Below are 14589 nucleotides of genomic sequence, written 5' to 3'. Positions count from 1 at the left end.
GATGGACTCTGTTGAATTCACCGTCGAAAACCAGTGTAAGAAGATATATGAACTGTGGACTATCAGGTACACATAGAAGCAATGATACATGGAGTGCTGTAAGAAATAGTTGTTTATTTGCATTATTATTATTTACAAGAAGAATGTATAGACTGTTAGACAGTCAAATACGATGTGAAGGTGAGTTCGTAAAGGATTGCAAAAGGGAAAACTGAATATTTTTTTGTTGTTTTTTTTTGCTCAAAGCATTGGTCCGGTTTAACCTGGAGTCTATTTCTGATCATCCGATAGTGTGGACTGTGTGGAGAAGGGGGCCGAAAGAACTTGGAAAGGGTGAGAGGGGACAGGTTGAACAACAGATGGTGATGGGTGGAGACCAGGTTCACGTTCTTTCTCTGTGAGAAGGTGAGCAGATGTTGTATTGGAAGGCCGCACAACAGCCCAGTCTGCATGTTCGAGTGGAGAGTGCCAAGCGAGACGTGCACTCAGCCCTGTTTGCCCCGGGGGCTGCCGTGTTTACGACGGCAGGACCCCAGCAGTGTCTCCAAAGCCATCTTCACAAATGCCTGGAAGTTATTGCTTCTCTCCCTTCGGCTGTCCTGCTATGGGATGAGACACAGAAAGATACCGTCATTGGGGACACGGCAATAACGGCGTGTCATTTCCACACTGTGTGCCAGACATAGAGAACATATTGTTGTGTCCAAGCCCACTAAGAGCCTTTATCGACTTTTAGTTTGTTTTAAATTGGAATTTATGTAGTGCACAGGTTTGATTCACTTCATTTAAGTATCATGCAGGCAAAATGTAGCTAGTATAAATGCTTACCTCCTTGCTTCTTGTTATCATCTCCTTTCTGATCATCTTTCTTCGGCTGCTCCTTAGGACTCTGAGGTTGCTGTGAAATGAATATAAATATAAATATCAAGTGAAACAACAAATGTAAACATGAAACGAAACGACAAAGAACTACAGATTGAGTAGAACATGAGTGTATAAGAATATTAATGATTTTCCTACCTTGGTAGCAGACTTCTTGTCCGACTTGTTACCTGAAAATAGTAAAAAAAAAAATTTAAAAACAGATGTATGTCAAACTTTTGCCATTTATGTATTTTTGAATCAGTCATCTATATATGTCGTTGAACATGCAGCTCTGTTAGTGTCTAGATAAACTAAACGACACATATTTTTTAGACATACATTTTTGTTTCACATTGCTTACCTTTTGTTCCTGGCATTTTGGCGGTGGTCCAGTCAGCTTAGAGTCCTGAGAATGCAATGCTTAATGTGCTGTTCAACTCGGTCATTTATGGCCCGTGCTTATGAATGGCTCTGTCACTGGGGCCCCCTTCGAGAAAGAGCACCACGAACAAGCAAAGAGCCCCGTCAGCTGAGTAGCATGCTCCACAGCTCTGTAGGTCTTTGCTGAGCCAGGCGAAACCTCAGAGCTGACCTTGTCATAATGCCATTGTGAACCCACTGGAACAATGGGCTCACCTCTTGTCATGTTACCGGCAACATGAGTATGGGTTTCATCATTTTAAAAAAGGTCTACTTGGCCAGGGATCTTCTATTTTTTATGTTGATCAGCCACATTAGACACTGGATAGAGGCTTAAGATTTAGTTGTTACACTAAATTAGTCTTCAGTATTGTCAGCACTGTGAGTGGAGGATAATAGCAGGTATCATCATTAAGTGAGGCTCATATTTGCCGGCCTTTGAATTCTTTATTGTCTGGACTTTTTAGTGGGGGAAGTACAATTTACATTGAAGTACTGTACTATTTTGAGGTACTTTTCTTGAATATGTTCATGCTAGTTTATACTTCTAATTCAGTAAACTTTGGAAGCCAATATACTGTTATCCACTACATTTATTTACCAGTTGTTGTAAATTAGTTTGGAGTTACAGATTAGTAATACAAAACACAAATTACACACACTTATTATTTGTAGTAGTAGTAGTAATAGTAGTAGTAGTATGAATGTATAAAATTTTATTATAGATTAAGATGCTCATTTTAACCAGTTTCAACAGCATTACACATTAATTCATAATGATACTTTAATATGTTGATGCTAATACTTTCATACTAAGATTTTGAATGCAGGTCTAAATATTCATACACTGTGGGTTCTAATGGTTTGGGTAACACTATTAAAGTAGTACTGTTAATAATTAATTAAGAGCCTCTCCCCTCCTCCCTTTGAGGCCGACCGTTTTCCCTCGAGGCACCACTCTTAATTAACATGCATATTAGTCGGCCTGCCAGTGTTATGAGTGTTCAAAATAAACGTTACATGACAACCCTATGAAACCATGCTGTCGGAAACCAAACTGTCTGTTTCTGGTCGTTACCCGTCTCATTTTCTAATCCAATCCCACTGTGGTCACTTCACCACATCGGATAAAACAGTACGTCAAGTAAATGCTGCGGCGCATGCATCACCCTTACCGAGCGCGAGCGCCACATCAGTGAGTGGGCGTGGTTACACTGTTGTCATGTGACTTGACAGTAAACGCAGCGATGGAGAAAAGCTAAGGAAGGTGAGCCGTTTTCACGTGTATTTCTCGGTGTTTCCGTGCTGTATTGTGATAACGCAGTGCCTTATCCTGTACATAAAGCCGCTTACTGGTATTATATCTATCTACACTGAAGAATGAGTGGAAAACCGATTTGTTATACGAGTAAATCGCACGTAATGTTGTGGCTAACTTGCTAGCTGACGTTAGCTTTGGCGTCGTTAGCTGTGCATTTGGTGCTACTTCCCTGTCCTCGCGCTAAAAATGTCCCAACCAATTTATTCTTTATGTCCACGTGACTATGTCAGTTCCTTTCACAGTTCAACAATTATATCCTGGTGTCAAACTGACTTAGCAAAACGGAGCTCAATATCGATTCCTGTGGTGCCTTTTTTAGATTCTGCATCATCACCTGATTCAACGCTGTGGATGGGTGGGGGATGTGAATGTAACAATCACGCTAGCTGAGCTACATGTGTATGCAGTGACATGAATGTTATCTAAGGTAATTTGCTAAAAACATGTGTTTGTACTTTGACAGGAATCTGCCCTGGCAGTGGATTCCTCTCGACTCAGAGTGCTTGTGGAATGGCAGCAGTTTGGCAGCAGGTTTTGGCAGTGGACGCAAGGTGAGACTCCTCATACTGCAGGCTTTTAATAGTCTAAACTGATGAAGAAGCTATTCAGACGTGTAATTGCTTATGGATCACTCGTGAGTTATTGTGTGTGCTGTGTCACTTCTTTTCCCTGCCCAGGTACAATGCTTACCGCACGCCTACGTTCCCACAGTTCCGAACTCAGTACATCCGCCGACGCAGCCAGCTGCTCAGAGAGAACGCCAAGTGTGGCTTTGAGCCGGGTCTGCGCAGGCAGTACCTGAGGCTGCGCAGTCAGCTGCTGGCCCTGCGCTACGGGCCCCTGTCCGAGCAGAGCAGCTTCAGGGCCAGCAGTGTGCGCAGCTCCCGCACCACACTGGACCGCATGGAGGTCAGACCCAAAGAAACAGAAAGGGCAGGAAATGTAGAAGAGAAAGAATAGAGGGGGGGGGGGGGGTAGGTCTTTACTCATTTGAAAAAATGAGATGTAAAAATATCTGAGAGTTGGAATGAAGATATAGGATCCAACATGTGAGAGCCATCTGGATGATTAGACCTTCGTCTTCATTAATTGACAGCATAGCCAAGCAACACTTTGGTTTCCCATACATATTAGGCTGAGCAGCTTGGTTGAAATGGCTGGCATCGCCCATGTATATTCAATATAATTACTTAAAAATGCATGCTAATTTCAATACGCTTTCAAGAATTATTCACCGTTATTTTATCATTTATTTCTGTTTAAGTTCTGTCTTTACTTGTACTCACTCCTACGAGGTTCTGTCTTCTCCTTTCGGGCAGGACTTCGAGGAGGACCCCCGTGCCCAAGGGGCTCGTGGTCACCGCCGGTCCGTCAGCAGAGGATCCTACCAACTACAGGCCCAGATGAACAGAGCCGTTTATGATGAGAGGTACCCAAAAGGACGCCACACAGAGATCCTCAACTCTCATTCAGCCTCTTGTCTCATCGCATTGAGCAATTTAATTCGCTTTGATTTATTTCTCCTTTTGAGCAATTGCATTGTGTTGGATTTGCTGGCTGTAATTCTGGTTTGGTTGCACTGAGTAATGATCAGATCTCGTATATTGAGTTGTCAGCTGTAAGGCCAGGGTTGTGAGGTGTGTTATATTGATTATATGCTTACATGGTGGTTTTTATTTCTGGCCGCAGGCCTCCGGGCAGTTTGGTGCCCACCTCAGTGGCAGAAGCCAGTCGTGCCATGGCAGGGGACACCACATTAAGTGAAAATTATGCTTTTGCCGGCATGCACCACATATTTGACCAACATGTGGACTCTGCTGGTGAGAAAATCATTTTCTAATTTCATGATAATCCATTTGAACACATTAAGCTTCAACATTTATTTCACTCAATCTTCCTCTCCTTTTGTTCTTTTAGTTCCACGGTTGCAATTTGCTAACGATGACAAGCACCTCCTTGCTTGCTGCTCCCTGGATGGCAGCCTGTCCATCATGACATTGTCCCCATCTCCTCCCAGCGTGAAGGTGACCCTGAAAGGTCACGGGGGTCCCGTCACAGACTTTGCTTGGTCTTTGAGCAATGACATCATCGTGTCAACGTCACTAGACGGGACTCTGCGTATCTGGAACACGGAGGATGGTCGGTGCATCCGAGAGGTCAGAGATCCAGAATCCAGCGAGTTGCTCTGCTGCACCTTCCAGCCCATGAACAACAACCTTACTGTGGTGAGTCCCATTTCAGACATGTTATTATTTATATCTTCTCTAGTACATCTTCCCAACTACTACAACAACTTGATTTTGTACTCCATTATGGGTAAGGACATTTAAAAACGCCTAATTTAGGACTAGATCCCTGTCTAATTGGCTGTAAGTATTTTAGTTTTTTAATAAGCTAATCTTGCTCATCCTTCTTTTATTTATCGTTTATGTATCCATTCATTTGAAAACTTGCGGAAGATTCACCAATTTTGAATTGCAGTATTATACTTCTAATGTTCCAATAAATATTTTGAACGAAATTTCGAATAATTTCCATCTCAGCTGCAGTTTAAAATGGAGTACTTTTTCTTTCCTACTGTTTTTATAGTAAATGTTTGAGTTTAATGACAGGGGTGATACTTGGATATTTATCTCAGTAAATCAGTGATCATTAAAAATTCCTCCTAAAAAGTAAAATTCTTGAAATATCTCCAGTAATACTTCATAATCTACCCAAGGCTCTTGAAACAAGTCACCTAGCTGCAGTCATTACTGTGCTAAGACATAAAAAATGTGACTCACTTTTTTGACATTTCAAAACGTCTGAATTTGGATGACATTAAACCTAAAAAAACATTATAAATACCTTCTTGCCATGTCTCTGCCACCACACACACACGTTGGATTTTTGGTTTTCTTGGTATTTGAGGTACAGTCCAATTCTATCACATGGTGTTCATAATTTTTGAAAATATTTAAGAATGTGCTCTGCTCTTGATGTACCCATCAACCAACAAACGATCAACGATGGTGACTTTTTCAGCTTTTATTTGCTCCTCAGCATACATAACATGCTGTAAAATTGGAAAAAAAGCATTTTATTTTACTATAAACGCTCACTATTGTGATTAAAGTATATTCACAAAACAATAAAAAGCACGCAGAGGCAAAACCTCTCAATAAGAACCTTTCATCCCGTCCCAATAACGGCATGCATATTTACACCGTGCTGACAATGATTCGAATTTGTTATATGCCATCTTTTGTAGCCTAAGCAAGTGGTAAATGTTTATTTTATACTCTGCATTTAGACGGCAAATGCATGAATTGATGAGCAGAATGTAAAATGAAAGCAAAGTTTCAGTGTCCATTTACTGTTTTATTAAATGGAACCAGGGGAAGATGGGTATTTGTTTTTAAACGACAGTCAGTACCAACAACAAGCAAGTGCCAGTCAGTTTATCAGCGCTCCCTTGCTGACACACAGTTCTGTGTTGCAGGTGGGAAACAGCAAGCACCACCTGCAGGTGGTGAACATCTCCACTGGGAAGAAGGTGAAGGGGGGCTCCAGTAAGCTGACAGGCCGCGTGCTGTCTCTGTCCTTTGATGCTCCAGGGAGGATCCTTTGGGCTGGTGATGACAGGGGGAGCATTTTCTCCTTCATCTTTGACATGGCCACAGGTACACTCATAACGTTTTACATTTGGCAAAAAAAAAAAATTGTCAGCGACTGAATCACAAATTACATTTAGATTTTTGGAATCGCACACTAAATGTTATCTCTGGTTGAGAGGGGTTGATGCATCTCTGCCGGTCTGCTTGCCCCCTGCCCCCCTCCTCTCCACACGACCCACAGGGAAGCTGACCAAAGCCAAGCGTCTGGTGGTGAGTGAAGGCAGCTCCATCTGCAGCATATCTGCTCGGTCCTGGATTAGCCGAGAGGCCAGAGACCCCTCCCTGCTGATCAACGCCTGTGTCAATAAGCTGCTGCTGTACAGGTCAGTCTGTGAGGCCAAGTCTCTGTTTGAGAATAAGCAGTTTTGTCTTTGCTGAGATATCATTTAAAGCCATCTTTATTAGTGTAGCTTGTATGTGAAAAAGTATTTCCTTTGTTACATTGAATCTGATCCGTTATCCCTCCCCCCCCCCCACTCCCCCTCTTTGCATTGGCAGGGTAGTGGACAATGATGGTACACTACAGCTGAAGAGAAGCTTCCCCATCCAGCATGGTTCCCAGCATGTTCATAGCATCTTCTGCCCCCTCATGTCTTTCAGACAGGGGGCGTGTGTGGGTAAGACGTCTCTATGTACCGCCTTTGATATGTGAATAGTGAATATGACCTGAATAGTAATGGCAGGTTATAGAGTGTGAAAAAAAGAAATTCAAAAAAAGAAGTATACATTTTGGGATAAAAAAAGACAACCTTTCAGCAATTAAGTAACCTAATGTTTTATTAGCTTATATATTTTAGTGGCTTTGTAAAGTGCTCGACTACCAAAAGGTTGGTAGTATTTTCTTCAAAAGTTGAACAGCAAGTTGTTGTTGCCTCCACTTCAGAGCTTTACCTTATTTGACTTCCCTCACTTTTTATTATTTCCTAACAATCAACAGATGATTTCATTCACGGGTTGTCAGTGTTTAAATTATCAGCTTTGTGTCTAACAGAATCATCTCACTCATGAAAATCCCCTGGAAAGTCTTCACTTAGAGATGTGTTGTTATTTCACTGTGACAAAAGCCACTGAGGTTTTGCAACACAATTGCTTACTTTAGGTCAAAAAAGGACATGGACCGACACCTGAGAAGTTGCCTCATATCTGTGTCTCAAGACAGTTGAGCTGCTTCTCCTGTTAGGAATCAACAAGAGTTATTTCCTCTCATACAGCATATGCATGCTTGTTGGCTTTAGTCTTTGCAAGCGCGTTGAAGTGCAGCCTTTTGGCCGAGACACGGCGATGTGAGGCAAAGTCGGTCTCTGCTAGTGCTTTGATGTCGGTTATTGTTCTTAAAAGTGATGTTAATACCATCTCTTGATATTGTCTAGAAGCGGTGTAAACTATTGAGACACCCGTTTTCGTTGTTTGTGTAAGCCATTCATCATTTATGTTGTTGTCCTTGTAATTTCTCTTCACCGTTTTAACTATTTAAACTTCTGATATTCCCTCCTGCACAGTCACTGGCAGCGAGGACGCCTGCGTCTACTTCTTCGACGTCGAACGCAACACTAAGGCGATAGTCAACAAGTTGCAGGGTCACGGGGGACCGGTGCTGGACGTCAGCTTCAACTGCGACGAGAGTTTACTGGCGTCCGCCGATTCCACCGGCATGGTCATCATCTGGAGGCGGGAGCAAAAGTGACTTGGTCCACCAGTACGTTGTCTCCATCCAATCCATGAACATGGCCTCGCCTCCCCCTTAGCCGTCCAATAACAAGTCGGTAGATTTTCACTGGAATGTAACGGGCTGCATTAAACGTTTAAAGATAACTTCAAGTGCAATCGGAATAGAAAACCACACTGTGCAGGTGGTAGGGATGATTTAGAAAATACAAGGGATTGTGTGTGTGTGTGTGTGTGTGTGTGTGTGTGTGTGTGTGTGTGTGTGTGTGTCAGTGAGTACTCCTGCAGCTGAGAAATTGTGTTTTTTTAAAACCAGGATACAAAGAGCACTACTCCCATGCATGTGTCATGGCTTACCTCTGACTTGTTCGGATACGACTGAATACATGTGAAGAGGCTACAACGTAATATTCCAGAAAAAAACAGTTTGACACTTTGTATCACATTGACGACCCCTCTGGCATTGATCTCGTCCCTATTTATGTAACTGTTACTCAAGCAGTGTAATCAAGTGTAGTAAAACCGCCTTGTTTGCTTTCAATTCTGCAATTGCCTGTTTGCATTTTAAGACCATGTGCATGACATTGAACTCCGTATCATCAGACTGTAGGCAAATGAAATTGATGGTCACAAAAGACGAGCGCGTTTTTAAGTATGTGTTTGTATTAATCTGTGTGTGTGTATATTCAGTTCATGCTGGTTGCAGATTAATATAATTTATTTAACGCACATTCAGAATAAACTACTGAAACTGTCTGCAGTCTTTGTCCTTTTTTTTTCACCTGATATATTTGAACAATACAAATTAGCAAAAGTAAAATAGTAATAACAGATTGATGTATAATCTACAGTGTAGGAGAGAGTTAGTCATCGTGTGGGATTGACGCACGATTTCCTCTGTCAATGAAAGAAAAATATTCTGTTGCATTTGTAGCTGAGCTATATATGTTTTTATATTATGAAATAATATATCGCTCTAGAATTGTGAAGGAACTTCAATGTCTTTTGAGTGTTGTGTGTTTTAAGGCGTTGCTCTATGGACGTAAATGTCGTTCCACCATTTTGGTCCTGTGTGAAACGGATATGCAGGTTCCCCTGAGGATGTTCATCCAGCTCAACATCCTGGTCAAAATCCTTTGTTTAGTTTATGACCAAAATACTTCTACCTCAACTGTACTATGTGTTCAGTGATAATTAGCAACTGTTGACATACTTCCACAAGATGGAGAACTCGGTGAACAGACCTGTAAACAGCATTAGCTGTTTGTCACTGTGAGCATGTTAACATTTCGCCCCAAAGCTGTGTTGTGTAGTTTTGTAGCACCTTCAGACTCCCGATTGTTTCCCTCTCATTGTGACTTGTGAGTGTGGCGGTGTGGGTGTGAAAGCACAATGAATGGTGGCTGTCTGGGAGGGTCAGGCTGAGGCTTTGTTTAAAACAGGCAGGAAAGGTGCTAATAATTTTTTTTTTTTTTAAAAACACACAAAACTTGCACAGTGTGGACCCGAGTGCTCCAATACAATGCAACAACTCTGCATCTTCACAATACACAGTGGGCGAGGATAAGTTTTCACAAATGAGTAAGACGGCCTTTGTTGTGGTGTGTATCTTGGAGAGAAGTGGGAAGAAAACTAAATAAGATGAATCTCCAACATCAGCTCTGGTGAGACGGTGACACATTCCGGGTTTAACACAACCTGTTAAACCCGGACCGCTCAGCTGGTTGTTCACACGGCGGACGCTGCTCTCTGTGGAAACATCTTTTTCATCGGTCCTCGGTCTGAGCGCTCCAATAAAGACAATGGAAATTATCTCTCTTTCAAATTCAAAATACGGGCTAATTGTTTATGGAGAGAATACACAATCATACGAGGGCTGGATTTCTATCAGGCCATAATTAAGATTGAACGTGATGTTCTCGCCGCTCTTTCCATTTGATTTTGTAACGTCAGAAGCATAATTATGTGGTATAGTTGGTGCATAAAGTTTCTATACATCTGTATGATATTCATTATATTAAGTATGTATGTTCCTAACCGGTGAGGGGAGTAAACCCTTAATTTAAAATGCTTTCTATTATAAGCAGCTTTATCTTTTAGGATTTGGTTATTTCTCTCTTCAACTTTTTTTTCATCGAGATAGTAATTGAGTTTTAAAGATTAAAATGAGTTTTTCTGGTCTGTTGAACGATTGGATATCGCCTTAAACCAATTAATTTTTTTCACGCAAAAGATTCCACTGCTGCCGTTATTGTTATTGACCTCATTTTACAGTCTCCGTTTCTGGATTTTTGAGCTTTTGATCAAAAACAATACATTATTTCATAGTTCTGCTTTGCAGAATCAATTTAAAATGCGATAGCTTTAAGTATAAATGTTAATGAATTTATCTATTTTAACGTTTGAATCCGGCCTTGTCTGATTTTACAACATATTTCAAGGACCTCAGAATATATTTGTTTAGCTTCATAGTCCAAAGTGAGACCCGACCAGATTTAGCTTAAATTCATAAGAAATTATTAATCTATGGTGCCCAACGTTATCAAACTTTAAACAGGTATTTCTGTATGACTGCTAAGCTGTGAGCTTCTGACTCGTCTCTGCTTGTGTGCATGTGTCATTATCTGGTCCATTTATTAAAAGTTAAATAGTCTCACTTTAAGTTTTATCACAAGAAGATTTAAGTATATTTGACCACCAGCTGAAGAAACCACCTTGTTAGTTCCTACCTGATTTTGTGTTCCCATAAAGTTCAGTTTAAGCCTTTTATATCAACTGTAGTTCATTCTAACTCCTCAGTTTGTGTATTCCTACACTTGTCTCCACAGATTTGAAATGGTAGTACTTCAGCATGTTGTTCAGTCGTCACTGGAGAGGAAAGCGTCAAGAAGCCTTCCAGATATTTCACACAGTAAAGTGCACTAAACTAGACCAATTTTGAGGTACATGTTCAGGAACTACAATGCACACAGGATGTGAGTTGTGCTCCATCTCCATCCAGTCAGCTCATAACTCAGAATGCATCAAAAGTAGAGTCTTTATTGATGAGTGGGCAAAAGAACCACCTCAGTTAAACTGTACAGTTACAGAATATCATCTCGCGAAGGAATGCCAGACGTAAAAATGATGGACCTCGGTTCCCACTTCGTCTTTTCCGTATCAACATCTGTACAAGTTGTAATCCCCAGTCTTTGAATCTATGAAATGCAGTGGAATGCATGCTAATACAGTATGCAGTGCAAGTGTCCACATTTAGAAAATTGACTGCACAAATATACAGTATATATGCCTAACATACTGTAGGTCTGACATTTGTATTCTCTTCTTAATTTGGAGAAAACTTCACATACTCTAAGCCGGTTATCACACACCAAACATCTCTGGGGTCGTATCCCGCCCGGAGGCGTTTTGACTCTGAACTTACTGTGACCCAGGACGGGACACTCAGAGGAGGACATTGATGTTGTGGTTGGGTAGATATAAGAGAGGAAACATTCAAGTTTTCTTCCCATTAAGTGCCATTTCATTTCCATTTCTTCATTTTCTTTGTATTCCGGTGAGAGCGTAACAATACTTTAAAAACATTCCCAAAAATCATCATTTGCTAATGATGTTTTTTAAAACGACGCAATTTACATCATCATTCAAGTCATTCAATTCTCTCGCCTGTTGTTTTCTAATTATTCTGTCGCCTTTTTCCCGTAATCCGTCTCTACTTCACATTCGCTTGTACACTTAGGAGAAAAAAAAAATCTGACTACATTTTTCAGTCACGGAAATCCATTTAAAGGATACATTTCCATATGTTTACGCTTCAATTTTGCATGATTTTGAGACACCGAGATGAGGCTGCTTTCATATTGACTCGATATTACCGGAACCCGTTCTATCATCATTATTTCTCTCATCTTTCTCCTTTCCTTCCTCTCGTCGCTGTCTACCTCTTCCTCTCTCTCTCTCTCTCACACGCACACGTAGACACAAATGCTATATAAAAACACACAAGCAGGAATGTGCATCCCTGTACAGTCTGTACAATATGAAATCAAGTCATATTTCAAAATAGTGTCATCTGCTTAACATGTATAGTTTACAAATAAAGGAAAACAGGCATTATTTTTTTTTATGATACAAAGAAACCTGACACGCCCTAAAGCAAGTCCAAAAAAATCAAGCATGTTAGGGGCTTCTTGGGTTCACAACAGCTATTTCAAAGTATCCAAGGTTATCGGGTCCATTCAATATTCTGCAGTCTCCTTTGAATTACATGAAAAGGCGTCCAGGGTGGTCTATGAATCCATTCAGACCCCTTTTGAGTTCCTTGATGTGTTTCAGAGTTAGTAACGCTCTGATCAACACTTTCTATTCACAGTCCGCAGCAAATTTCTTCAAGGATTTCAACCCACTGTGCGTCTGTTTTGTGCCTCAGGTAACACATAAACTCATTCTCAGTTGAAAGCTCTGGGGCGTGTCCCATTGAAATAAGGCAACATTATTTTAAAATGGCATCTGTCACACTTAGTTGGAGCGGTGATACTTGTGATCTTTCCTACTTGGTAATCATACAGTACATCATCAGAAATACAAACCATTAACGTGTCAACCCGGGCTGTTCTGGGTTCAAACCTCTGCACCGGACACATTTACTCAATTATCGACATTCTTAATAAAAATGGCACTGTGCCTGCACTTGTCGGCAAAAAAAATGGATTTCGTTGTGCAAAACAACAAAACAGACACTTAACCGAAAGGTGCATTAGATCACTTCTCCTCTCCAAATTCTCCCTTTTTTGAAAACCTGAAACATTCTCTTAATTACGAAGCTCACATCTCATCACATGATGCAGTAGGCCTCGTCCTGGGGCAGGTGCTCTTTAGTCCTCCAGTAGCTGGGCAGGTGAGCTCTAAGCACCTTCCTCAGGTCCTCGTTGAGCAGGAGACAGAAGATGGGGTTGACTCCGGCCTGGACGAAGCTCATCCACACCGTGATGGAGAGGTACCTGTGGGGGATGGTGCAGGACTTGACGAACACCCTCCAGAAGCACGCCACGATGTACGGCGCCCAGAGGACCAGGAAGAGCAGGGTGATGGTGTAGAACATCCGGCCCAGCCTCCTCTCGGACCTCACCTCCTCCATCCCGAGCAGCCGCCGGTGTTGATTGTGTAGATTTTGCCGGATGCCCAGCAGAGTGGGCGGCATGGGGCCGCGACCGAACCCCGCGATCCAGTTGGCCGCCGCTTGACCCGTGGCCCCGGGACCGTGGAAGGTCCAGTTCTGGCTGATGGCCGGCACGAGCTGGACGGGTTTCATCTTGCGGTGCCGGTACTCGAAGAGCAGCAGCTTGGCGTAGAAACCGTGGGTGGCCAGGACCACCACGGCCAGCATGAGCATGAAGCCCAGGGTGTCGTTTGTCTTCAGGTAGCGGTGTTCAAAAATGCACTGATCCTCGTCGCGGATGAACTTGTACGTCCCCACGTCGAAGACGGGCGGGAACGCCATGGCCACGGCCAGGGTCCACACCATGCAGATGATGGCGGCGCAGGTCCAGATGGTCATGCGCTTGGCGTAGAAGCGGTGGTGGGCGATGGCAAGGTAGCGGGTGACGGCCACGCAGAACAGCATGAAGGCGGCGTGAAAGCAAAACAGCACGGCCATGAAAGCCACGACTTTACAGCTCAAGGCGCTGTAAGTCCAGGCCGAGCTGTTGTGGACGGAAACCAGCACGAAGGGGAAGCAGGCGGCGGAGCGGACTGCGTCGGCGAGGCACAGGTCCAGGAGGAAGAAGTAGGGGGCCTTGTGAAGGGTCCGGTCTCGTAGGACCAGCAGGGAGACCAAGAGGTTGCCCACGAGGCTGACGCAGATGATCAAACCCAAGAAGACCAGCTTGAAGTAGGCAGACACATCCGTGGCTGAGATTCCTCCACTGTTGCTGCTGCCGCCGCCGCCGCCGCCGCCGCTGCTGCTGCTGCCTCCTCTCATCCCGCTCTGCGACGCCAGCACAGCCAGCAGACTGCCCGGGCCATCGATGGCAAAGCTCTGGTTAGCCATCCTATCACCTTCCACTGCTGGAGGCCGCCTGGTTCGGGTGGAGGTGGTGGTGGGAGGGCCCTTTTATGAACACTACCGATCCCCCCCTACAGCCGTCGTCTCCCACGGCGCTCTCGTCTCTACAAGGAGAGGCCGTTAGGATCTTTTCTACATGACAGACTCATCTTTTTCCTCTTTGTCCACAAGCTCGCCACCTGTGAACAGAGACACAGCTTTTTTGAGAGGGATGGAAAACAAGATGTCTGACGGTTTTGCCGGTTAGGTCTAAAACGGTCCGCTAAACGGGGGAAAAAAAAACAAAAACAAGCTTCACATCTAGCAGCGTGGATGTAGAAGTGCTGTGTTGGGCAACACAGTGGAAATCGTTGCCTTCCTGTTCCTCTAAGGCTGGGGATCAGATCAGCAGCTCTACAGCATGCCAGCTCCTTGGCTCTCTCAGTAATTACCTTGCCCGTTGCTAAGATACAACAGCTCACATACTTTGTGCAAGTGTGGGTGTTTGAGTGAATGCATGGGGGTGTACGGGTGGAGGGGTGGGGGGATGGAGCAGACACAGTACAGCCAACACTCGGCATGTCCACCAAAACGGAGACGTCGTAAAACGAGAGCAGAAG

The 14589-nt window shown here is 43.2% G+C and overlaps 2 protein-coding genes across 2 annotated transcripts in view; one reads left to right on the top strand and one right to left on the bottom strand.

Moving 5' to 3' along the window:
- The first annotated feature begins 2422 nt into the window (after nucleotides 1-2422).
- Nucleotides 2423-8682, top strand: wdr13 (WD repeat domain 13). The gene is made up of 10 exons (XM_068598292.1): nucleotides 2423-2551; nucleotides 3069-3156; nucleotides 3283-3514; nucleotides 3925-4034; nucleotides 4295-4425; nucleotides 4523-4830; nucleotides 6087-6267; nucleotides 6443-6584; nucleotides 6760-6878; nucleotides 7761-8682. Exons 2-10 carry the CDS (start codon nucleotides 3116-3118, stop codon nucleotides 7943-7945), a joined length of 1449 nt encoding a protein of 482 aa, XP_068454393.1. The 5' UTR covers nucleotides 2423-2551; nucleotides 3069-3115; the 3' UTR covers nucleotides 7946-8682.
- Nucleotides 8683-10954: 2272 nt separating this feature from the next.
- Nucleotides 10955-14589, bottom strand: part of LOC137801060 (probable G-protein coupled receptor 173) — a 5417-nt gene continuing 1782 nt past the window's right edge. The window contains exon 2 of the mRNA XM_068598462.1: nucleotides 10955-14169. Coding sequence (XP_068454563.1) covers nucleotides 12761-13975 — 1215 coding nt within the window. The 5' untranslated portion in view covers nucleotides 13976-14169 and the 3' untranslated portion in view covers nucleotides 10955-12760. The remainder of the gene's footprint in view (nucleotides 14170-14589) is intronic.

This window comes from Clinocottus analis, unplaced genomic scaffold (genome assembly GCF_023055335.1).
Source record: "Clinocottus analis isolate CAN_PGR_092001 unplaced genomic scaffold, fCliAna1.0.p SCAF_4, whole genome shotgun sequence".
Lineage (NCBI taxonomy): Eukaryota > Metazoa > Chordata > Actinopteri > Perciformes > Cottidae > Clinocottus > Clinocottus analis.
Note: the sequence above shows the minus strand (reverse complement) of the source record. Positions and strands in the feature narration are given on the sequence as shown.

Bases quoted from the DNA above. Each gene is read 5' to 3' on its own strand.
- wdr13 (XM_068598292.1), top strand. From the start codon at position 3,116: ATGGCAGCAGTTTGGCAGCAGGTTTTGGCAGTGGACGCAAG. The intron at 3,157-3,282 runs GTGAGACTCCTC...TTCCCTGCCCAG, and splicing joins GTTTTGGCAGTGGACGCAAG to GTACAATGCTTACCGCACGC. The intron at 4,831-6,086 runs GTGAGTCCCATT...TCTGTGTTGCAG, and splicing joins TGAACAACAACCTTACTGTG to GTGGGAAACAGCAAGCACCA.